Source organism: Taudactylus pleione, unplaced genomic scaffold (assembly GCF_031769625.1).
Source record: "Taudactylus pleione unplaced genomic scaffold, aTauple2 ptg000030l, whole genome shotgun sequence".
Lineage (NCBI taxonomy): Eukaryota > Metazoa > Chordata > Amphibia > Anura > Myobatrachidae > Taudactylus > Taudactylus pleione.
This window is the reverse complement of record NW_028284432.1, coordinates 2,197,804-2,223,587: the sequence shown is the minus strand read 5'-3', so window position 1 is coordinate 2,223,587 and position 25,784 is coordinate 2,197,804. Positions and strand designations below refer to the sequence as shown.

The 25,784-nt window shown below is 47.4% G+C and overlaps 1 protein-coding gene across 4 annotated transcripts in view; it reads left to right on the top strand.

The window, feature by feature from the left end:
* The window catches only part of NBAS (NBAS subunit of NRZ tethering complex), an 890,452-nt gene that overhangs the window by 226,455 nt on the left and 638,213 nt on the right, over nucleotides 1-25,784 (top strand). For all 4 annotated transcript variants that reach the window (XM_088451840.1, XM_088451839.1, XM_088451841.1 and 1 more), the window contains exons 23-24: nucleotides 10,566-10,719; nucleotides 17,072-17,257. In XM_088451840.1, coding sequence (XP_088307966.1) covers nucleotides 10,566-10,719; nucleotides 17,072-17,257 — 340 coding nt within the window. The remainder of the gene's footprint in view (nucleotides 1-10,565; nucleotides 10,720-17,071; nucleotides 17,258-25,784) is intronic.

The window sequence follows — 25,784 nt, the reverse complement described above, 5'->3', positions numbered from 1 at the left end:
AGGCATGCAGATCCAACCGTCCAGCAATCGACCAGAAAAGGATCCAGAAAACTAGTTTCTGTGCCTGCAGCAGGACTGGAACAAAAATTCCGGTCGAGGGGATAGGAACGATGGCTCGGTCAATACCCCCATGCCGCACCTGGGGAAGAGCAACGTTGAGAAGTCAAGACCATCGCTACCATCGGGGCTTGCGACGAGTCCCTGAGGTTGGGTCTCGGCAACCGCAAGCCCCAGGGAGCTTCCTGCTCTGATCGAGCAGGAAGCTCCCCACTGACATCACTGCTGATGTCAGTGCGGCCGCCCACAAAATGGCAAGCGTTCTGTCAGGAACGCCTCCGTTTGTGTAGCCACCCCCCCGCCCTGCCTACAAAACTGGCCGGGCTGTCGATCAACAGCCGGCCCTTTTGTAGTGAACTCCGGAGCGAGCGAGTTTCTCTCTCGCTCCGGGGTTTGCGCACGCGCACTGTGGCCGCTGCTCAAGAAGCAAGGTGCGCAGGACCAAAACATAGACCCGATTGCGAGCACGCAGCGCTTGCGACCGGTTCTGAATGAGGTCCAGAGTCTATAGACAAGTGATATTTGGGGTGTGAGAAAACCAGAATACCACTGGGAGAACATACAAGCTCCACACAGCTAGGACCAAAGCGGGAACCGGACCCACGGCCCCGCCGCTGTGAGGCAGGAATGCTAACCACTACACCATCTGTGCGCTGCCCCGTGGAAATTGTCCACCCCCCCTCCCCCCCAGGGCAAACTATTGTAAATTCTTTGGACAAGTTTGTCAGCCGAATTGACCATAGTAGACACCAATTATGTAAAGGCTCGCCAAGCCAGGGTCATATCCCCCGAACGTATGAGAATAGACAGGAGACAACCCTCCAAGGTTTAGCTAGTAGATCCTGCCCTCTCCTCTTGTGTTTATAATTGTAGTTCACCATTGTGCTTTCTTAAAGGTTGTTTTCTGCATCTGCTTTTTTTTTTTTTTCCAATTGTTTCTATAAAATAAAGGATATGGTTTTCTTGCCTCTTATAAAAGGTATCACAGGCCAGAAAGGATGGTATTTCCTCCAGGAAGGATGCATGTGCTAAAAATCCATACTACATTCTGTAATCATTAATACATACACAGCCTTGAGGACTTGGCCAGCAGCTCCCTCTTCTGTGCGGAATATCAGGGAACACAGCTAGAATACGAATGATCAGACACCTTGGCTTCCTACAAGGACAGGAGATTTATGGAAGAAGTGTACAAGGGCAAGCCACCTTAAAATAGAACCTCGGCATGGCTTATGGGATTCTGTGTAGTGTACATTTTATTCCGGCAGCCTGGTGTGTATAAGTGCTGCCGTCTTAGTTCCTCTCTCAGTCTGAAATTGAAGCTCAGAGGGATTGACTCCGGAATCAGTCTGGAGGGGTGTGAGGCCCACTCGGAAAAGAATTACAAATTAATCTGTAGCCTCTGATCTCATCTAGCTGCCCAAAATGCACATTTTCCCATATTCAGTTACTTTAAATACAATTGGGTTTGTCTATAAAATGCGTGATGCAAGCTGAAATATGTGTTTATATATCTACTGTGTGTGTATGTATGTGTGCGGGTGTATATATATATAGAGAGAGAGATATACACAGTGTGTGTATATATAAAAATCTCAATATAATTATATTACTATAATCTGGCACCTACCTTTCTTTTATGTGTAGCATATTACATAAATTTATATTACACACAATAGTAATTTGGGCCTCCTTGGTCCGCCCCCTTTGTGTCCTGCCCCGTCCCTGCCAGCTGTATTACATACCCCGTACAATGCGGATAACAAATTACAGTTTTGTTGCAACACAGTCATTTTCAATGAAAGATTACCCCCTCCACCTTTTTAAAGATGCATCTATTTAACAGTTGCTTTAGGAGTAATAGACTAAATAATGTTTTTGGAGATTTCATGTAATATTTCCACTACACATACTGTATTGAAAATTACAGAAATGGGAAATACTGTATGAACCAAAAATGTCATTGGTGAAAATACAAATTTCTACTTCAGGGTCCACAGGGGGTCCACAGGGTTGACCTTGGGATATAGCTGGATCTGGATCCACGGGCACCACGCAGTTAAAGCTTTGCTGCTCCCAGGATGCACTTGGGTCCGTCCTCCTCTATAACCCACCCCCGAGCCACAGCACCTCAGTTTTAGTTGGTGCCCGGCCGGAGTCGGGTCACCCTGGGCAGTCCCTAAGCTTTATTTTTTTATTATTATTTTTTAAAGAAGATTTTATTTATTTAATTTTTACTATCTTCAGAGCGGCAGCATCAGACTGTCCATCTGGACGGCTACGCTGCCGCTCCAACAGCCCCGCTGGCGCTGCGACGCCAGTACTGATCTGGGGATCGCAGTGGGACCCCGGAGTTAGTACTAGCGTGCCTCCGGGACCTCCCACTGACTGCTGCCGGACACACGGGGCAAGGTAAGCCGTGTGCAGCGCTGCACGTGGAGACACTAATGCAGTCTTCAGCCACCGGTCTCTGGGGACAGACCGGCGGCGCTAGTAGCGGCGGCAGGCTCCCCCTGCTATGGAATACCCCGCGTGACCGTTGGACCACCAGGGTGTAAGGACCGGAATGGAACCGGCATCCCTGGGGTTAAACACTAGCCAGGGGAGACAGCCTTCCCTGGTTTAGCGGCTCCTCCCCTCAGCCCAGCGCACCTTCTCTCATGCGTGCTGGCGTCGCTGGGCTGTTCCTCTTGCGGCCACTCCTCCTCAGAGCTCTCCGGCGGCCATCTTCTCAGTGGCAGCGCAGATCTCCCAGGCGGTGCATGGACCGGTCCCCCTGCGTATCTCTCCCCTGCAAAGGACAGTGGGGGTCATTCAGACCCGCTCGCAAGCGGGTCGATGTTCACCACTGCTCATGCGCACGACGGAGGGAGCTCCGTCGTGCGCATGCGCGAGACCCGGCGAGCGACGGGCTCACCTTCGCTCCGGGTCTCGCACCAAAGGGGGCGTGCTGTCGATGTTGATTGACAGCACGCCCCCTTTGGTGGGCGTGACGGGGGCGTGCCTGCCAGACGGAGGTGTTCCCATGGGAACGCCTGCCATCTTAAGCCGGCCCCACTGACATCACTAGTGATGTCAGTGGGAGTGATTTTGGCTCTGATAGAGCCCAAATCACTCCAGGGCTTGCGGCAGCGAGACCCTACCGCAGGGTCTCCGTCGCAAGCCCGATGGTCGCGATGGTCAAGACCATCGCGACCATCATCATGGACTCTCGCTATAGATGTGGGTGGTAACCCACAGCTATGCGAGTGTCCATGAGGACGCTCCAAAAAAAGGTAGGAGGGCCCTGATTGAGAGCGAGCGCTCTGGTCAGAGCGTTCAGCTCTGAATCAGGCCCAGTGTTCGCAGCGCTATAGCCCTCCCAGACACTGAATCTGGGAGGTTGATTGTAGCGAATGGTGCAGTGAGTATAACTTCTCTGCATGGTATGTGACTTTTGCTAGTGCTGCTGTCTATGCTTATTTCTACTTACTGTCAGCTTATACCTATCCCTTTCCTTCTCCTACGACCCGCAGGTGTGTGGGGGAGGAGTGTTCTTTCTGTGTACCTCACTTATATAGATCTACGTATTTGTGAGGTCTGTCACATACAGTGGTGTGCTACACAGTACCATATTGTGGGCTGTTTGTGTTGCATACGTGGGAGTGCGTGGGTGTTATACGCCTCACCTCTTTTCGGTGATACACTTTTATTGCAAAAGTTATTGTCATGTCTGATGAGGAGAATGAGCGCTCCGTGGCTCCTGTGTTGTTTTCCTGCCGGCGCTGTTCGGCAGGGGTTGATGGGATGGATTTGTCTCAGGACGTTCTGTGCGGGCGGTGCCAGGCTGGTACCTGGTAACTCTAAGCCCCCGGTGGCGCAGGGTCCTTCTTGGGCGATGTTTACACACGTGCTGGCGTCGATCGCGGACCGGCTTGCGGTCCCTTCTAGGGCGTTGCCCCAGCCTACCAACCCCCGTTCCCCGGGTGTTACGCATCTGGTGCAGTCTCCTCCCGGGTCTCAGACTGTGGGTCCTTATGCGGGCTTGCCTGTATACGTGCAGTCTCCCACGGTGACGCAGCAGTCAATGGTATCCTCAGACGGTACCTCCTCCCTGGGTGGATGTCCTCTCCAGCTCTGTTCAGAGCCTGGCGGCCTCATCATCGGCTTTTCAGTCAATGTTACACAGTGATTTGCCCCCAAAGGTGTCCAAGCGACCCATTCCGGCTTCACTGGCAGCGCAGTTCACGGACACGGACGTGTCTTCGGATGACGGAGAGATCCTTGAGGACTCTGACTCGGATGCCGGGGCCCAGGAGGTGGAGACTAAGTCCTCCATTAATGTGCCGGCATTAGTTAGGGCGGTGCGGGCCATCCTTCATATAGAGGAGGATGCGCCGGCTCCCAGGTCGAAGTACCCTGATTTTAAAAAGGCCAAAGTAGCTTTGACTGTTTTTCCCATGTATGACCAGTTGACGGATCATATGGCAGGGGCCTGGCAGTTGGGAAACTCTGCGGTGGATTCCCACGACACCCGCTTAATTAAAAGCGCTACGTTGCCTTTACCGTCTATCTCCTCCCTGAAGGATACCACGGACAGGAAAGTGGAGACTTGTTTAAAGTCTATCTACTCTCTCTCTGGGGCTGTGGCTCGTCCGTCCATGGCCTTCTCTTGGGTGGCTAAGGCCATCGAGAGCTGGGCCAACGCTTTGGAGGATACCTTTCCGGATGATGCTCCGGATATCCAGAGAGCGTTGTTAGGGCAAATGAGGGATGCGGCTTCCTACATTGGGGAAGCATCGTTGGATGCAAGCCTGTTGACCTCTAGGGTGTTGGCTGCAGCTGTGTCGGCGCGTCGGTCCTTGTGGCTGCGGTCCTGGAGAGCTGACGCAGACTCCAAAAAGGGCCTGGAGGCTTTACCTTTTAATGGAGTGTTGCTTTTTGGTCCAGACTTGGACAAAATAGTGGATACTCTGGCTAAGTCTAAATCAGCCTTCCTCCCTTCGGCTTCTGCACCTGCCAAAGTACGGAGCTCTGCCTTTCGGTCATTTCGGGTTCAGGGCAAGGCCAAAGGTCAGTCCTTCCCGAGGCAGTCGGCGACCAAGGCCACCTCTAAGCCCAAGAAGCAGGCCTGGAGTGCCAGGCGCCCTTCTTCCAAGCAGGAAGATAAACCTCCTGCCTGATGGGACGGGCCTCCCTCTGGGGGACCCCAGAGTGGGAAGCCGACTTTTTGCCCAGTGCCGGCACAATACCACCACGAATGCCTGTGTTCGAGAAGTGGTCTCCCAGGGGTATGCCCTGTCTTTTTGGCACAGACGGCCCCGCCAGTTTTTCTGAACGAGCGCTTCTCATGACAAAACCAAGGCTTTACAGATTCAGGAGGCTATAGAGTCCTTTCTGAAAGCAGGGGTCATTATTCCCGTTCCTCAATCACAACGAGGGACGGGGTACTATTCTACTCTGTTTCTGGTGCAGAAACCCAATGTTTCTCATCGCCCTATCCTCAATTTGAAGTCTCTGAACAAATTCCTCAGAGTTCCCAAATTCAGGATGGAAACATTACGTTCCATCATTCTGGCGATGGAACCTGGGGATTACATGGTGTCCCTGGATATCCAGGACGCCTACCTCCATGTTCCGATAGCACCTTCGCACCAGCGGTATCTGAGGTTCGCTATCCTTCAGCATCATTATCAGTTCCGGGCGCTACCCTTTGGCCTCTCCACGGTACCAAGGGTATTCACAAAGGTTATGGCAGTCATGGCCGCACATCTTCGGAACCAGAATGTACGACTGCTGCCGTATCTGGATGACCTCCTGTTGCTGGCGAGCTCCCCGGAGGTACTGCTTCAACATTTCCACCTGACGATTGCTTGCCTGCAAGCGCACGGGTGCTTGATAAATTGGAAAAAGTCCTCCCTGATTCCATCACAGCGGATGGTTCATTTGGGAGCCCTGCTGGATTCTCGTCAGCAAAGGATCTTCTTGACTTCGGAGAAGGTCTCCTCCCTACAGCTGCGGATACACAGTTGCCGTCTGTCTGTCCATTCGGCTATTAGAGTTCTGGGGTCCATGGTGTCGACATTCGACATGGTGGAATTTGCCCAGTTCCATTCCCGGCCCCTGCAGGGGCTGATTCTATCAGAATGGAACGGGTTACCTCACCGGATCCGCTCTCAGATGCTGGTGTTGTCCCCGGAGGTTCGGCAGTCTTTGGCTTGGTGGCTTCAGACAGACTGGGTGCTGCTCACGACGGATGCCAGTCTCCGGGGGTGGGGGGCAGTGACCGGCTCATTGTCACTTCGGGGTCGTTGGTCTGCGGAGGAAGCACTTCTCCCCATCAACATCCTGGAACTGCGGGCGGTATACAGGGCCCTGCAGTCGTCCGGCCCCGCTCTTCACGGAAGGGCGGTTCAGGTGCAGTCCGACAACACCTCCACGGTGGCATATATCAACCACCAAGGAGGAACTCGCAGTCGGGCTGCGATGTCGGAGGTTTCTCGCATCCTTGCTTGGGCGTAGTGCCACATTCCAGCGATCTCGGCGGTCTTCATCCCCGGAGTCCTCAATTGGGAGGCTGATTTCCTCAGCCGTCACGACGTGCATCCCGGGGAATGGTCGCTTCACCCAGAGGTATTTCAGCTATTCGTGGACAGATGGGGGTTGCCGGAGCTGGATTTGATGGCCTCCCGTCACAATCACAAGTTGCCCGTTTACGGTCAAGGACAAGAGACGCAGGTGCATGTCTGGTGGACGCGCTGTCGGTGAAATGGACGTTTCACCTGGCGTATCTGTTTCCTCCGATATCCCTGCTTCCTCGGGTCCTGCGGAAAATCAAGCAGGACGGCGGCACACTCGTGCTGGTGGCTCCGGCGTGGCCCAGACGTCCTTGGTACTCCGATCTGAGGAGCCTCTCCATCGACGCTCTGTACCTTCTTCCTCAGCGTCGGGACCTATTGTCTCAAGGGCCCTGCCCTTACCCGGATCTGGGTCGGCTGTCTTTGACGGCGTGGCTCTTGTGACAGCCGTCTTGAGGTCTCGGGGCTTCTCCAGTTCGGTTATTGGTACCATGCTCAGGGCACTCAGGCCTACTTCCGCACGGATTTACCACAGGGTGTGGCGCACTTACTTTCAGTTGTGTGAGTCCAGAAGCTATGATCCTCAGGTGTTCCGAGTTTCTAGAATCTTGGAATTTCTTCAATCAGGTTTGGACCTCTGCTTACGCCTTGCCTCGCTGAAGGTTCATGTGTCTGCTTTGTCCGTGTGGTTTCAACGACGGATTGCTACACTGCCAGATGTTCACACCTTTTTCCAGGGTGTTCTCAGAATCCAGCCTCCCTTCGTGCCTCCTGTGTCTCCTTGGGACTTGGCGGTGGTGCTACGGGTCCTGCAGGGTCCTCCTTTTGAGCCTCTTGAGTCAGTGGAGCTCAAGTGCTTGACGTTTAAGACCGTTTTTCTCCTGGCAATTGCTTCTGCCAGGAGGATGTCAGAATTGGGGGCGCTTTCCCGTCGCCCTCCTTTTCTGATTTTTCACCAGGACAGAGCGGTGCTCCGCACTCGTCCTGAGTTTTTACCTAATGTGGTTTCGAAGTTCCACATCAATCAGGAACTTGTTGTGCCAGCTTTTCAGTCGCCTGATCTTTCCGCTGGTGAGGCTTCCTTAGATGTAGTCCGGGCGTTTAAAATCTATGTGGACCGGACTGCTTCTGTTAGGAAGTCTGATTCGTTGTTTGTCCTGTTCGGTTTTCACAAGAGGGGTTGGCCTGCCAAAAAACAAACGTTAGCCTGTTGGCTTTGTTCTGTTATTTGTGAGGCTTATGCACAGGAGGGTTTACCTGTGCTAGCCTCTGTTAAGGCTCATTCCACTCGTTCTGTGGGTCCCTCTTGGGCTGCTAGACGTGGCGCCTCTGCTGTTCTGCTGTGTAAGGCGGCCACTTGGTCTTCAATTCAGACGTTTTTGAGGTTTTTATGCGTTTGTCACCTTCGCCTCTCAGGATGCATCCTTTGGGCGCTGGGTTCTCCTTTCAGCACAGGAGCGTACCCGCCCTTAGTTGAACTGCTTTGGGACATCCCCAAGGTCAACCCTGTGGACCCCCTATGGACCCAGAAGTAGAAAACAAGAGATATGGTAAGAACTTACCTTTGTTATCTCTGTTTCTACGAAGTCCATAGGGTCCACAGGGCACCCGCCCTGACGCACCTGGCTTCAAATGGGCTGTGTGGCTGGTCACCGGTTTTCCATCTACCATTTCTGTGAGTATGGTTTCTTGTATGTTCCAGTCTTCCTTCTCTCTGTTTAGTCTCCTCCTCCGGCCTTGGCTGCTTACCAAGTGAGGTGCTGTGGCTCGGGGGCGGGGTATAGAGGAGGACGGGCCCAAGTGCATCCTGGGAGCAGCAAAGCTTTAACTGCATGGTGCCCGTGGATCCAGATCCAGCTATACCCCAAGGTCAACCCTGTGGACCCTATGGACTTCGTAGAAACAGAGATAACAAAGATAAGTTCTTACCATATCTCTTGTTATAATGAAAGGTTTAAAAGCATGGAGTCTGGTATAGTATATGCACACTATTAATAGGCACAATTTTAGGTAAGTCCTACAAGTTTATATACTGTAGTGCAATTTTGGGTTGATTTTTGGGGCGTGGGTCCCCTGGATTGCTTTGGTTGGTCTGCTCCAGGGCTTCGCATTATAACACATTCTTTCTTTTCTGCACAATTTTAATACTTTGTTTCATTATATTTGTATTCTCACCTTTCTATGCAGCCATAGCTGCTCTTACTTTTTTTGCTTCACTTTTCTCACTGTGGCAATGGCCTGAGGTGGCTAGGCTGCACTGATTTAGGGGTGTCCTGCGCAGAGCCGGACCTAGGCATAGGCATAATAAGCTAATGCCTAGGGGGGCGACTTGAATACCTAGGGGCATTCAAGGCTCTGCTGCTGCCTTCCACACGCCGCTGCCGCGGCGGTCAGGTGACTTTGACCGGTCAGAATGAGCTTCTGCACAGAAGCTCATTCCGACCCGGTCCCCATTATTTAAATGGTTGGAGTCGGAGTGGGCCCGCTTCGGCCGCTCTGGCTCCACCAACATAACAGCCATCCACCCACCAAGGCCCGTCCCCTTGTTATGACATGGCGCGCATGACGTCATGCGCACCGCGTCATAATAAGGGGCCGGGCTGCTGGAAGGAGAGGATCGAGAGGAGCCGCGGAGAAGAAGCACAGCCAAGGTAAGTGGCGGCTCTGGGGCGGGGAGGCTGAGACATGCACTGGGGCTGGGGGGAAGGCTGAAACACGCACTGGGGCTGGGGGGGAGGGCTGAGACACGCACTGGGGCTGGGTGGGGGGAAGGCTGAGACACGCACTGGGGCTGGGTGGGGGGAAGGCTGAGACACGCACTGGGGCTGGGGGGGAGGGCTGAGACACGCACTGGGGCTTAGTGGGGGACGGCTGAGACACGCACTGGGGCTGGGGGGAGGCTGAGACACGCACTGGGGCTGGGGGGGGAGGCTGAGACACGCACTGGGGCTGGGGGGGAAGGCTGAGGCACACTGGGGCTGGAGGGGGAAGGCAAGGCTGAGACACGCACTGGGGCTGGGGGGGAGGCTGAGACACGCACTGGGGCTGGGGGGGAAGGCTGAGACACGCACTGGGGCTGGGGGGGGGGAGGCTGAGACACGCATTGGGGCTGGGGGGGAAGGCTGAGACACGCACTGGGACTGGGGGGAGAAGGCTGTGACACACTGGGGCTGGAGGGGGAAGGCTGAGACATGCACTGGGGCTGGGGAGGGAAGGCTGAGACATGCACTGGGGCTGGGGGGAGAAGGCTGAGACACATTGGGGCTGGAGGGGGAAGGCAAGGCTGAGACGCACTGGGGCTTGGGGGGAGAAAGAGGCTGACACGCTGAGGGTGGGGGGAAAGAGGCTGACACACTGGGGCTGGGAAACATGCTGGAGGGGAGAATGATGCTGACAGTCCCTGGGGCTGGGGGGAGAATGAGGCTGACAGTGGGAGAATGGTGCCGAGAGACACACTGGGTCTAAGGGAATGGGGCTGAGACACTCACTAGGTCTGGGGGAATGGGGCTGGTAGAACTGCAAGGTGGGGTGCCGGCCTTTTATTACACATATATATATATATTTATATATGTATATATGCTAAAATTTTGCCTAGGGCCGGCTCTGGTCCTGCGCTCTGGATTTGTACCCTAGTATGTTAGGGACCTACACTAAAGAGGTTACCTGGATATGGTGGGTAGGCCCATAACCTTGGCCATGATTATGCTAAAAACCTTTATTGATTGCAACATTTTATTGCATTTATATATTATCAGTAATTTGGAGTTGTGCATTATTAGTAAAAAGTTTAAATTAAAAACAAGCTTAGGCATTGAAGTGCACCACTTGGTTCTTTTTGGTCATCAAACTCTGTCAAAAATGCTATTACTAGTTATTATCTTATTACATGGATTTTTTTGAGTAATGGTCCTTTAATATACAGCATTATCATATTTTCGTATTTTTCCTCAGGGTAAAGGTTGAGTCCAGCTCGCCGGACTTGGCTGAGTTTTTATATGAAGAACAGCCAGAATTGCTTGTATACAGGACAGACTGCCTTTCCATCGACATAGTGAAGAACTGGTATTGGAACCGTGCAGAGGACATAGAAAATTATGCCAGACAGGTAATTGCACCAGTTATGTCTTTGCATACTTCGGCCAGGGTTCTCTCCCTAAACACCTCTTATAGGATACCAGCACCCGACCCCCTTTAGTTTTGGGCAACATAATAAAACAGTCTCAGAGACTGGTTTTAGTATGTTGCCTCTTAATGGTGACCGCTTGCCCCGTATATGTTGCCGTCTTTAGGAGCAGACTGTCATTGGCATCACACTGCCTTCAGTGTCATCACATCGTATTGAATGCCAATGCCACTTTCACAACAAGCTTCCGGGAGCCTGCCTGGTAAGCTGACACCATGGTGTCCTCAGTAGGAATTTCCTGCCGGGCGATGGACTCCAGCAGAAGTGACGGAGAGGTACAGATAGCACTAAATCAGTGGTTCTCAAACTCTGTCCTCAGGACCCCACACAGTTCACATTTTGCTGGTCACCCAGCAGGTGCACAGGTGTAATCATTACTCCCTGACATATTTTAAAAGATCCACAGGTGGAGCTAAATATTTCACTTGTGATTCTGTGAGGAGACATGGAAAACATGCACTGTTTGGGGTCCTGAGGACTGAGTTTGAGAACCTGTGCACTAAATATAGGACGCTCTTTGATCACTGCAGAGGCCCTACCCAAAGTGGAAAAAATAAAAGTATGCAAAAAAAAAAACCATAAGAAGCACCTCTTTCCCCTATAACACATGTTGTGTGACTTACACATTCTGTGCGCGAGTGTGATGATCACCCCAAAACTCCCATGTGCCCTGCCCATGTTGTAGCTTTTGCCAAGCCCATGTGCTGCCCCCTTTCTACCAAGCTTCAAAAAGATCTGCATGGTTTGTTATACCTGGAAATGAGGAAAGGTCACTTTTTATACGAAGATGTCCTCCTTTGTTTCTAGACCTTAGCACTATGTCAGACTTTATTACTTTGCATAGTCTGGTAAGAGCGGGATAACGATGCCTTTGTTAATCCTGACGCCGGAACGCCGAGGACACCAGCCTGAACGAAGGTAAGTCCAGAGCGCCCTTAGCGTTAGCCGCGGGGAGGGGAGTTAGGATTTGGGAGTCGAGTGGGGTTAGGTTTATGGGGGGGGGGGGGAGATTGGGGTTAGGCTCCACTAGAGGGGAGGGTTAGGGTTAGACACCCCCAGGGAGAGATTAGGGTCAGGCACCCCGCGGGGAAGGTTAGGTTTAAGGAGCGGTAAGAGGGGGTTAGGGTTGGGCATCCCCGGAGGAGGTTGGGGTTAGGCACTAGGGAGGGAAGTTGGGGTTAGGCACCACTAAGGAAGGGTTAGGGTTGGGGGAGGGACAGGTGGTAGGTTAGGGTACTTACCTGCCCCAGTCGAGATCTCCTTCTGTCGGGCATCCGCTGTGGGGATTTGAACCAGCGGCTAAACAGCTGCAGGTATTTCAATCCCATTCCATAGGAGCAGCTATGAGACTAATAGAAATTCCCTTCCCCCATCTTATTACTCATTATATCCTTGATTCCAACGCAAAGCGACCACAAGTGCGGAAGTCCGCGGCAGGCAGATGGTACTACCTTATGCTAATGGAAGTATCCGTCCGTCTATGCGAGGATCACTGCGATTTCATGTTTCGCGCCGCCCGCTGTTTTTTCCAGCTGCAGCCATCATCATTAGCGTCAAGGAACGGACCACCTGCTCCTGTACCCTCCGGGAAGAGGCATAAGCCTGGTACAACGCTTTCGCCTTGCCGTAAATGTGCAGTCCCCTGAAATCGCGTCCAAATCAGAATAAGGTCCTGTATGTGTATATACGGCCCATATAGTGACACCATGTATATGCTGAAATGCTATACAATGAAATGCCTGACTGCCGTGACTTCAAAACCATCTAAAATTAATTTGTGTAGAATAAGCATTAAAAAAAACTGAAAAAAAAATTATTTCCTGTGAAACTGGAGGGCTACCGAAATCCCATAATTCTGGTCATTAAGGGGGGGGGGGGAAATACCTCGGGATATATAAGTGTTAGAGCAATGAGGAAAAAATGAATAAAACTAGAAAAACGCCCATTTTTTTTAAATAATTTAATATGTACACGGTGGCATTGTGGTTAGCATTGGTTAGTGGCCTCTGTTTCAGATGCGGCCAGGGCCCTATCTGTGTGGGTTTTGCGTGGCTCCCCCGTGTTTGCTTGGGGTTCCTCATGGTACAAATATCATATATGTATTTCCTGCATACATTAACAAGACGGTTTGTAATGTTAGATGAGTCATCTATGATTTGCGCAGTCATTGTAGAATCTGCTTCTGGAATAAATCTAAGCTGATATGTAATGACTATAACACCGGGAATGGTAAAAGTGCTGGAAACAAATGTAAATAATATAGGGTATAAGCTAAAGAGATAATGATTTGCTGAACACTGGTTTAGACCAAACAAAGGTTGTGCTATAGAGCTTGGAATTACAAGGTAACGTCACAAATCCTCATAGCGTACACTTACAGCGGTATCCAATTAGCCCCTGAACATTGTCCGACGCCGGCACTTATCGGGGATTTTTTTTCCGGGACCTGACGTGTCACGAAAAATTATCCCCGAAAGTGACATTTTTTTTTGCCAGCACACTGGCGAAAACACACATATGTCCATGAACTTATCCATGTGTTTCCAGGCCAATTATCGTATTTGTTCATCCGAACAAATAGGAAAGGGTAAATAAAAAATCGCCCCTTAGTGGTGGTATTCCTCCTTAAGCTGGGTACAGTGGCTGATAGGGTTAAACTTTGCCGATCAGCCGTGCGGTGTGTCCACCCGTCAACTGCCTGCGAGCTCCGTACACACTGTGCAGACATGGCACATGTACAGGCTTCTACGGGATTAGGGGGTCGGGCCGACAAATATTAAACAGCACATAAGGTGTGACCTCCCGATCCCGACCATCGCTGGAGCGTTATAAGCCATTAATCGGACACACCCATACAATTGTCGGCCCGAATACCCGATATCGGGTGGTTTGCTCGAGCATTGTATAAGTGTGTACCCAGCTTATTAACATTATAAACATTTATATTGTGGCAGCGTATTCTTGCACTTTTTAATTGGAATCGCTATAAATTGCTCAGATAATGTTTAATTAATGCAGTTGTCACTAATAAATATAGTACCATGTATATTTTAGATGTTTGTATATTTATTCTTTTAGTCTATTTGATTTATCTGCCAATATTTTGCTCTTCATTAGTAAATAAAAAACATGTCAAAAACAGATGTAATCCTATGCAATTAGTCAGCAAGATATTATAATTTCCAATTACTCTTGATTAGAGTGTTGCAAACCCCCCAATGATAATTTATTCTGTTTTTAGTATGTCTTCCAGCAATATCATTATAGTTCTTGTTTTTTTTTATTTCTGTTTTACATTTGGCAGATGAGTTTTTATTTCTCTCACATTGCGTGTTGTGTGAATGTTCTTTTGGAATGGGTGAAATACCGGCAGCCGCACTGTATGCATAATTTATGTTCACTGTATTCAAATATAATTACAATTACTCTCTGTTCCTAATCTGTTACTCTGTGATTTTTCTGATACAGTACTTGCATCTGTTTTACTCTGCAGCATTGTTCCGTTCCTCTAGAACCGTTTATAATTTAGGATTACTTTATCCACCTAGCAAATTGCTAAATAAAATAATGGATAGATTTTAGGGTCGGCGCTTGCTTCACTTATAAGGTCGGTGTAATTAAGCACAGGTGCTGCAGATCCCAAAGTTAGACTACCCAAATCTAACTGTAACAAATTGCAAAACGGGAGTGACACACGTGTGAGTTCACATACGTGTCAATAGTGGGACTGCGCTCCGAACAAATGGTGTATAAATAAACTCATATGAAAATGACTGAGTCTCAAAAGTGATTGAATATTTTAAGACTATTTTAATGTTGATCTCTACCTAGATAATAGCAATGATGAAGGCTGCTGCTTCCAAATAACATGTAAGATATATAGAGAGGGAGGGTGGTGATGCAATGAACATGAATACAGAAATAACTCTGCTGATAAAGGGTCAGTATTATGATACCAGGCACTAACTGGCAAACAGGTGAGAAAAGGGTGCAGAGGGAGGGCGTCCCACACCCTACTGCACTACAGATCCAAAATAATATAAAGTCAGTCTAGAAGAAAAAGAAAAGTCAACTTGCTGATGTGTGCGGCCTTCCCCTCTACCCGCCGGAGCCTCCTCGATTTGGGTGAGTTGAGCGCACAGCAGTCCGGGGCCGTCAGCTTCCCGCACAGGCCGCGACCTCTTGCGAGATCGCGGCGCTGCACGGGATTTCGGCGTACGGACTCTGTGGGGACCAAGCCCGCAACTGTTAGCATTACAGTTGCCGGAATACGGCCCTACCAGCGGCGGAGACGGAGAGGAAGCCTGGACCCCAAGAGGCAGAACGAAGACAGGACCAGGAAAAACGTCCACGTTCATCAGAAGGTGAGGCCTCACCGGGACTTTTATTTACTTTAACAGACGGATCACAGACCACTTGGGTCTGACCGCACACATCAGCAAGTTGACTTTTCTTTTTCTTCTAGACTGACTTTATATTATTTTGGATCTGTAGTGCAGTAGGGTGTGGGACGCCCTCCCTCTGCACCCTTTTCTCACCTGTTTGCCAGTTAGTGCCTGGTATCATAATACTGACCCTTTATCAGCAGAGTTATTTCTGTATTCATGTTCATTGCATCACCACCCTCCCTCTCTATATATCTTACATGTTATTTGGAAGCAGCAGCCTTCATCATTGCTATTATCTAGGTAGAGATCAACATTAAAATAGTCTTAAAATATTCAATCACTTTTGAGACTCAGTCATTTTCATATGAGTTTATTTATACACCATTTGTTCGGAGCGCAGTCCCACTATTGACACGTATGTGAACTCACACAAGTGTCACTCCCGTTTTGTGATAAATAAAATACTTTCTCTAGTTTTTTGACCTTGTAATTTGGCTGGAACTCTGCTACACTTTCAAATGCTATTTCACCTCTAATGTATCCTGTATTTTAGTTTTTCATTTAATAATAACAATTTTTATAATGTAATAGTCCACCCTTTCTTCTTCCACATGTAACTGAATGAGAAGTTTTGCAATTGTTTTCCCCCGACCTCCTTCTATATTGTAAATATTACTATACCTACTGTACATACGTATATAATTTCATAGATACGTGCATTTCCAGTGGTATCTGTATAAAAGTACTCGAAGGGGGCAGTTCAGTACCGAGCGATGTGTGTTGGTACTCATCATTCTCAGTTACGGTAGTCTAACATCGCAGTTCTTTGGGGTGCAAGGAAAAAAACGTGATGTGGTAATTGCGAGCTGCTGGTCAGAACAAACTTTGTTCCAATGTCAAAATTTTTATGAGGAGATACTGTTTTATAGCAGACATGTGAATATTAAACATTTTAACCTCGATTGCTAACTGTTAAGGGTGTGTCTCACTCAGGGTCGTAACAAAAGGGTGGCAGGTGCTGTCTCCCAGGGCACAAAGCCACGTGGGTCGGCACAGTCGCTGCGCTAACGGTACCCTTTTCCATCTTGTGGGTTGCTCGGTGCTTGCTGCCGTGTGAGATCATGATGTTGCGTGCACCACGGGCAGTGAATTGTGGTCCACGAGGCAGGGGCGCCCTGCTGCGGCACTTGTTCCACTGATCCAGCAGGTCAAGGGTTACAAGAAAGACCACCAATCACGCTGTGATCCGTGGAGTAATCTGTGCAAGCATGCCATGAACTGACAATGTGTTAAGTAACTGAGGCAACCAAATACTGTGCAGAGTTCTTAGTATTAGCAAATATTGTGAAAAAAAAGGACTTTGTTTAATTCAAGTCATTACGATGATTACTACTGTTAACTATTATAGCTCATTTTACTTCAAAACACCTTTGCCTGAATTTGTCTGGCAAAATATTGGAACACACTGTTGCTGACATTTGACAGATATGAATGTGGACTGCTTCCGATGTATGATTATAGAACACACACAAAGTAAGTGGTAGACAAATTGTCTAAATATTTGCACTATGTGTGTGTTTCATTTTTCAATATCTCCCAAGTGCCCCAAAGTGTTTTCCATTAATTGGTTAGGTAAAAAAAGATATATTTAGAAGATCCCAAGTCCCGGAATAATGGAGAAATGAACCACTGAATTGAAAGATAACGAGCAAGTCTTGGGCGTAATCACTATAATACAATCTCTGCTATTATGTGAATCTATAAATACAACTGCTTGCTGGAAATCCCTGATAGCGACAAGGTTCTAATCATTAGTAGTAAGTATACTACACTGATAAGGGGGCAATAAGTGTTATCAACAATCTGTCCTTCTCTTTGACCTCCAGGTGGATGGCGCTCTGTCCCTGGTACGCCTGGGGAAGGAAAAGAATATCCCTGGCCTGCAGCTGCTGTGTGATGATTTGGTCACACTGGAGACTCTCGTCTACGAGGCCGAATGCGATGTGTCATTAACTCTCAAAGACCTGCAGCAGATCAAGGACATCGATAAACTGCAGCTTCTTATGACAAATGTATGTCTGTACTGCATCTGACATTGAGCTTGTTTAGCAGCAAGCTATAGTCTTTAATGGAGCATCATATGGAATTTTAGCAATTTTCTGTAATGTGGGGGCAGTGAGATGCTTGCAATTAGGACACCCAACCAAGTGCTAGAGATGTTCACCTGGGGGTGATGTGGAGTTGAACGTATGCCCATTTTCGTACTTGGCATGCACTGGAACCAAGCATACGGAAGTACGGGCTAGTCGTACGCATCTCAGTGGCATGTCCACTTGGGACTGAATAGGTGGAGCTGGGCTTCCGCTCCTAGGCAGATCCCCGTGAGGGCGTGACGATGGAATTGTGCGCATTGCAGAGCTGTGTGCACTGAACGTGTAATTGTGCTGGTTTTCAGACGTTTTGTTTTCACCATGGATAGGGGCAGTCCAGTTGCAGAGATGCGTACAGCTCAGTATACTGTGATCATATGCATTTAGTTCTGTGCACGCACTGCGGGAGCGATCTGCGGACAAGATGGTTTCAAGCCTGCGTCAGCCCCATGGTGTGTTTTCTTTTTCAGTGAGTTCAACTCCTAGCACTCCCACCTATATGTCTTGGTGAAATAAATATATTTTTATATACTCCGTTCTGTCAGTAGCGCACATCCTATAGTGCCAAAGTCCATTGTTTCATCGCCGGGTACATTTCCTTTCCTTTTATAATGCGTAATGTCAATGCCTTAATATAAATAATACTTGGCCCATTACTCCTGCTCCTCACATGTATTTTACGAAGTGCCACCTATAATTCTGTCTGCGAATTACAAAGCTGTAAGGTGATTTGATGTGAACGTGTCGATAATCAATATTCTGCTCTGTCACCCTCGGCGATGACATATGGGTCTCTCTCTCTGGGGTGCCTGTGATTAATGGTGCCTGGGCTTAGGTCCTGATATCCTGTCATGTTCAGTGAGTCTAGTCCTAGCAGAGCTGGGTTTTATCCTCTATGACTAGTGTAGGGGAGTTACAGGGCCAGCACACAGGCAGAAAAACATTTATCCTTAACGCTAAAGTATACAGTGGTAGGAGAATGGATGAAATATATTTTAAAACAACTGTACACAATGAAATGAGACACCTATATAATTTATTTATACCTTACTAAAGTGAGTCACTTTGCCTACATCAGAGCCCATTACCAGCTTCAAGACGTGATGATATGTTAGTGTTTTCTGCAAAAGCATAGAGCACTATGCTAAATATAGGGTGATCGTGCACTGTATGCTGTACATGGGGTGATTGTACACTGTATGCTGTACATGAGTGATTGTGCACTGTATGCTGTACATGAGTGATTGTGCACTGTATGCTGTACATGAGTGATTGTGCACTGTATGCTGTACATGAGTGATTGTGCACTGTATGCTGTACATGGGGTGATTGTACACTGCTATGGTGTATTTAGGGTGATTGTGCACTGTATGCTGTACATGAGTGATTGTGCACTGTATGCTGTACATGAGTGATTGTGCACTGTATGCTGTACATGAGTGATTGTACACTGTATGCTGTACATGAGTGATTGTACACTGTATGCTGTACATGAGTGATTGTGCACTGTATGCTGTACATGAGTGATTGTACACTGTATGCTGTACATGAGAGATTGTACATTGTATGCTGTACATGACTGATTGTACACTGTATGCTGTACATGACTGTACACTGTATGCTGTACATGACTGATTGTACACTGTATGCTGTACATGACTGATTGTACACTGTATGCTGTACATGAGTGATTGTGCACTGTATGCTGTACATGAGTGATTGTGCACTGTATGCTGTACATGAGTGATTGTGCACTGTATGCTGTACATGAGTGATTGTGCACTGCTGTGCTGTACATGGGGTGATTGTGCACTGCTGTGCTGTACATGGGGTGATTGTGCACTGCTGTGCTGTACATGAGTGATTGTGCACTGTGTGCTGTACATGAGTGATTGTGCACTGTGTGCTGTACATGAGTGATTGTGCACTGTATGCTGTACATGAGTGATTGTGCACTGTATGCTGTACATGAGTGATTGTGCACTGTATGCTGTACATGAGTGATTGTGCACTGTATGCTGTACATGGGGTGATTGTACACTGCTATGGTGTATTTAGGGTGATTGTGCACTGTATGCTGTACATGAGTGATTGTGCACTGTATGCTGTACATGAGTGATTGTGTACTGTATGCTGTACATGAGTGATTGTGCACTGTATGCTGTACATGGGGTGATTTTACACTGCTATGGTGTATTTAGGGTGATTGTGCACTGTATGCTGTACATGAGTGATTGTACACTGTATGCTGTACATGATTGATTGTGCACTGTATGCTGTACATGAGTGATTGTGCACTGTATGCTGTACATGAGTGATTGTGCACTGTATGCTGTACATGAGTGATTGTGCACTGTATGCTGTACATGAGTGATTGTGCACTGTATGCTGTACATGAGTGATTGTGCACTGTATGCTGTACATGGGGTGATTGTACACTGCTATGGTGTATTTAGGGTGATTGAGCACTGTATGCTGTACATGAGTGATTGTGCACTGTTGTGCTGTACATGAGTGACTGCACTGTATGCTGTACATGGGGTGATTTTTCACTGCTGTGCTGTACATGAGTGATTGTGCACTGCTGTGCTGTACATGAGTGATTGTACACTGTATGCTGTACATGAGTGATTGTGCACTGTATGCTGTACATGGGGTGATTGTACACTGCTATGGTGTATTTAGGGTGATTGTACACTGTATGCTGTACATGAGTGATTGTACACTGTATGCTGTACATGGGTGATTGTACATTGTATGCTGTACATGAGTGATTGTACACTGTATGCTGTACATGACTGATTGTACATTGTATGCTGTACATGACTGATTGTACATTGTATGCTGTACATGACTGATTGTACACTGTATGCTGTACATGACTGATTGTACACTGTATGCTGTACATGACTGATTGTACACTGTATGCTGTACATGAGTGATTGTGCATTGTATGCTGTACATGAGTGATTGTGCACTGTATGCTGTACATGAGTGATTGTGCACTGTATGCTGTACATGAGTGATTGTGCACAGCTGTGTGATTATGAGGTTATTGTACACTGCTGTGCCGTACATTGGGTGATTGTACACTGCTATGATGTATTTAGGGTGATTGTGCACTGTATGCTGTACATGAGATGATTGTGCACAGCTGTGCGAATATGAGTTGATTGTACACTGCTGTGCTGTACATTAGGTGATTGTACACTGCTATGGTGTATTTAGGGTGATTGTGCACTGTATGCTCCACATGAGATGATTGTGCACAGCTGTGCATATATGAGGTGATTGTGCAGTGTATACCTTGTGATTGTTCTCTGCTGTGCTGTACATGGGTTCATTGTGCACTGCTGTGCCATATAATGGATGATTGTACACTGCTATGGTGGATATGAGGTGATTGTGCACTGCTGTACTGTACATGGGGTGATTGTACACTGCTATGGAGTATATGAGGTGATTGTGCCCTGCTGGTAGTATACATGGGGTGATTGTACACTGCTATGGTGTACATGAGATGATTGTGCACTACTGTACAAGGGGTGATTGTACATAGCTACATTATGCTGTACATGAGATGATTGTGCACTGCTGAGTTTATTAAGGGCAGAACTGAAGGTAGGCCTCACCTGTTTATCAATGTGCTGAAGACAGCTTCTATGTTGCTCCTCCTGGGAGCTTTAACCAGCAAAATGGAACAAAATCACTAATCTGTCCATGTTAAAATGAAGTGGAAGCCAACCTCTTACTGTATTATGGCTCGACAGAGAACATCAAGAAAGTACAGGACAACACTTTAACGCACACCAATGTTCATAAGAGGGACAGCACTTCTCTCTCATGGTAGCATCCTCGTGGGTGGGTCTAGGATGTTATGAGTGATTGTGCACTGCTGTGCTGTACATGGGGTGATTGTGCACTGTATGCTGTACATGAGTGATTGAACACTGTATGCTGTACATGAGTGATTGTGCACTGTATGCTGTACATGAGTGATTGTGCACTGTATGCTGTACATGAGTGATTGTGCACTGTATGCTGTACATGAGTGATTGTGTACTGTATGCTGTACATGAGTGATTGTGCACTGTATGCTGTACATGGGGTGATTGTACACTGCTATGGTGTATTTAGGGTGATTGTGCACTGTATGCTGTACATGAGTGATTGTACACTGTATGCTGTACATGAGTGATTGAACACTGTATGCTGTACATGAGTGATTGTGCACTGTATGCTGTACATGAGTGATTGTGCACTGTATGCTGTACATGAGTGATTGTGCACTGTATGCTGTACATGAGTGATTGTGTACTGTATGCTGTACATGACTGATTGTACACTGTATGCTGTACATGACTGATTGTACACTGTATGCTGTACATGAGTGATTGTGCGCTGTATGCTGTACATGAGTGATTGTGCGCTGTATGCTGTACATCAGTGATTGTGCACTGCTGTGCTGTACATGGGGTGATTGTGCACTGTATGCTGTACATGAGTGATTGTGCACTGTATGCTGTACATGAGTGATTGTGTACTGTATGCTGTACATGAGTGATTGTGCACTGTATGCTGTACATGGGGTGATTGTACACTGCTATGGTGTATTTAGGGTGATTGTGCACTGTATGCTGTACATGAGTGATTGTGCACTGTATGCTGTACATGAGTGATTGTGCACTGTATGCTGTACATGAGATGATTGTGCACAGCTGTGCGAATATGAGTTGATTGTACACTGCTGTGCTGTACATTAGGTGATTGTACACTGCTATGGTGTATTTAGGGTGATTGTGCACTGTATGCTCCACATGAGATGATTGTGCACAGCTGTGCATATATGAGGTGATTGTGCAGTGTATACCATGTGATTGTGCTCTGCTGTGCTGTACATGGGTTGATTGTGCACTGCTGTGCCGTATAATGGATGATTGTACACTGCTATGGTGGATATGAGGTGATTGTGCACTGCTGTACTGTACATGGGGTGATTGTACACTGCTATGGAGTATATGAGGTGATTGTGCCCTGCTGTACTGTACATGGGGTGATTGTACACTGCTATGGAGTATATGAGGTGATTGTGCCCTGCTGGTAGTATACATGGGGTGATTGTACACTGCTATGGTGTACATGAGATGATTGTGCACTACTGTACAAGGGGTGATTGTACATAGCTACATTATGCTGTACATGAGATGATTGTGCACTGCTGAGTTTATTAAGGGCAGAACTGAAGGTAGGCCTCACCTGTTTATCAATGTGCTGAAGACAGCTTCTATGTTGCTCCTCCTGGCAGCTTTAACCAGCAAAATGGAACAAAATCACTAATCTGTCCATGTTAAAATGAAGTGGAAGCCAACCTCTTACTGTATTATGGCTCGACAGAGAACATCAAGAAAGTACAGGACAACACTTTAACGCACACCAATGTTCATAAGAGGGACAGCACTTCTCTCTCATGGTAGCATCCTCGTGGGTGGGTCTAGGATGTTATGAGTGATTGTGCACTGCTGTGCTGTACATGGAGTGATTGTGCACTGTATGCTGTACATGGGGTGATTGTACACTGCTATGGTGTATTTAGGGTGATTGTGCACTGTATGCTGTACATGAGTGATTGTGCACTGTATGCTGTACATGAGTGATTGTGTACTGTATGCTGTACATGAGTGATTGAACACTGTATGCTGTACATGGGGTGATTGTACACTGCTATGGTGTATTTAGGGTGATTGTGCACTGTATGCTGTACATGATTGATTGTACACTGTATGCTGTACATGAGTGATTGAACACTGTATGCTGTACATGAGTGATTGTGCACTGTATGCTGTACATGAGTGATTGTGCACTGTATGCTGTACATGAGTGATTGTGCACTGTATGCTGTACATGAGTGATTGTGCACTGTATGCTGTACATGAGTGATTGTGCACTGTATGCTGTACATGAGTGATTGTGCACTGTATGCTGTACATGAGTGATTGTGCACTGTATGCTGTACATGGGGTGATTGTACACTGCTATGGTGTATTTAGGGTGATTGAGCACTGTATGCTGTACATGAGTGATTGTGCACTGTTGTGCTGTACATGAGTGACTGCACTGTATGCTGTACATGGGGTGATTTTTCACTGCTGTGCTGTACATGAGTGATTGTGCACTGCTGTGCTGTACATGGGGTGATTGTGCACTGTATGCTGTACATGGAGTGATTGTGCACTGTATGCTGTACATGGGGTGATTGTACACTGCTATGGTGTATTTAGGGTGATTGTACACTGTATGCTGTACATGAGTGATTGTGCACTGTATGCTGTACATGAGTGATTGTGCACTGCTGTGCTGTACATGGGGTGATTGTGCACTGTATGCTGTACATTAGTGATTGTGCACTGCTGTGCTGTACATGGGGTGATTGTGCACTGTGTGCTGTACATGAGTGATTGTGCACTGCTGTGCTGTACATGGGGTGATTGTGCACTGTATGCTGTACATGAGTGATTGTGCACTGTATGCTGTACATGAGTGATTGTGTACTGTATGCTGTACATGAGTGATTGTGCACTGTTTGCTGTACATGAGTGATTGTGTACTGTATGCTGTACATGGGGTGATTGTACACTGCTATGGTGTATTTAGGGTGATTGAGCACTGTATGCTGTAAATGAGTGATTGTGCACTGTATGCTGTACATGAGTGATTGTGCACTGTATGCTGTACATGAGTGATTGTGCACTGTATGCTGTACATGAGTGATTGTGCACTGTATGCTGTACATGAGTGATTGTGCACTGTATGCTGTGCATGAGAGATTGTACATTGTATGCTGTACATGACTGATTGTACACTGTATGCTGTACATGACTGTACACTGTATGCTGTACATGACTGATTGTACACTGTATGCTGTACATGAGTGATTGTGCACTGTATGCTGTACATGGGGTGATTGTACACTGCTATGGTGTATTTAGGGTGATTGAGCACTGTATGCTGTACATGAGTGATTGTACACTGTATGCTGTACATGAGTGATTGTGCACTGTATGCTGTACATGAGTGATTGTGCACTGTATGCTGTACATGGGGTGATTGTACACTGCTATGGTGTATTTAGGGTGATTGTACACTGTATGCTGTACATGAGTGATTGTGCACTGTATGCTGTACATGAGTGATTGTACATTGTATGCTGTACATGAGTGATTGTACACTGTATGCTGTACATGACTGATTGTACATTGTATGCTGTACATGACTGATTGTACATTGTATGCTGTACATGACTGATTGTACACTGTATGCTGTACATGACTGATTGTACACTGTATGCTGTACATGAGTGATTGTGCACTGTATGCTGTACATGAGTGATTGTGCACTGTATGCTGTACATGAGTGATTGTGCACTGTATGCTGTACATGAGTGATTGTGCACAGCTGTGTGATTATGAGGTTATTGTACACTGCTGTGCTGTACATTGGGTGATTGTACACTGCTATGATGTATTTAGGGTGATTGTGCACTGTATGCTGTACATGAGATGATTGTGCACAGCTGTGCGAATATGAGTTGATTGTACACTGCTGTGCTGTACATTAGGTGATTGTACACTGCTATGGTGTATTTAGGGTGATTGTGCACTGTATGCTCCACATGAGATGATTGTGCACAGCTGTGCATATATGAGGTGATTGTGCAGTGTATACCTTGTGATTGTTCTCTGCTGTGCTGTACATGGATTCATTGTGCACTGCTGTGCCGTATAATGGATGATTGTACACTGCTATGGTGGATATGAGGTGATTGTGCACTGCTGTACTGTACATGGGGTGATTGTACACTGCTATGGAGTATATGAGGTGATTGTGCCCTGCTGGTAGTATACATGGGGTGATTGTACACTGCTATGGTGTACATGAGATGATTGTGCACTACTGTACAAGGGGTGATTGTACATAGCTACATTATGCTGTACATGAGATGATTGTGCACTGCTGAGTTTATTAAGGGCAGAACTGAAGGTAGGCCTCACCTGTTTATCAATGTGCTGAAGACAGCTTATATGTTGCTCCTCCTGGGAGCTTTAACCAGCAAAATGGAACAAAATCACTAATCTGTCCATGTTAAAATGAAGTGGAAGCCAACCTCTTACTGTATTATGGCTCGACAGAGAACATCAAGAAAGTACAGGACAACACTTTAACGCACACCAATGTTCATAAGAGGGACAGCACTTCTCTCTCATGGTAGCATCCTCGTGGGTGGGTCTAGGATGTTATGAGTGATTGTGCACTGCTGTGCTGTACATGGGGTGATTGTGCACTGTATGCTGTACATGAGTGATTGAACACTGTATGCTGTACATGAGTGATTGTGCACTGTATGCTGTACATGAGTGATTGTGCACTGTATGCTGTACATGAGTGATTGTGC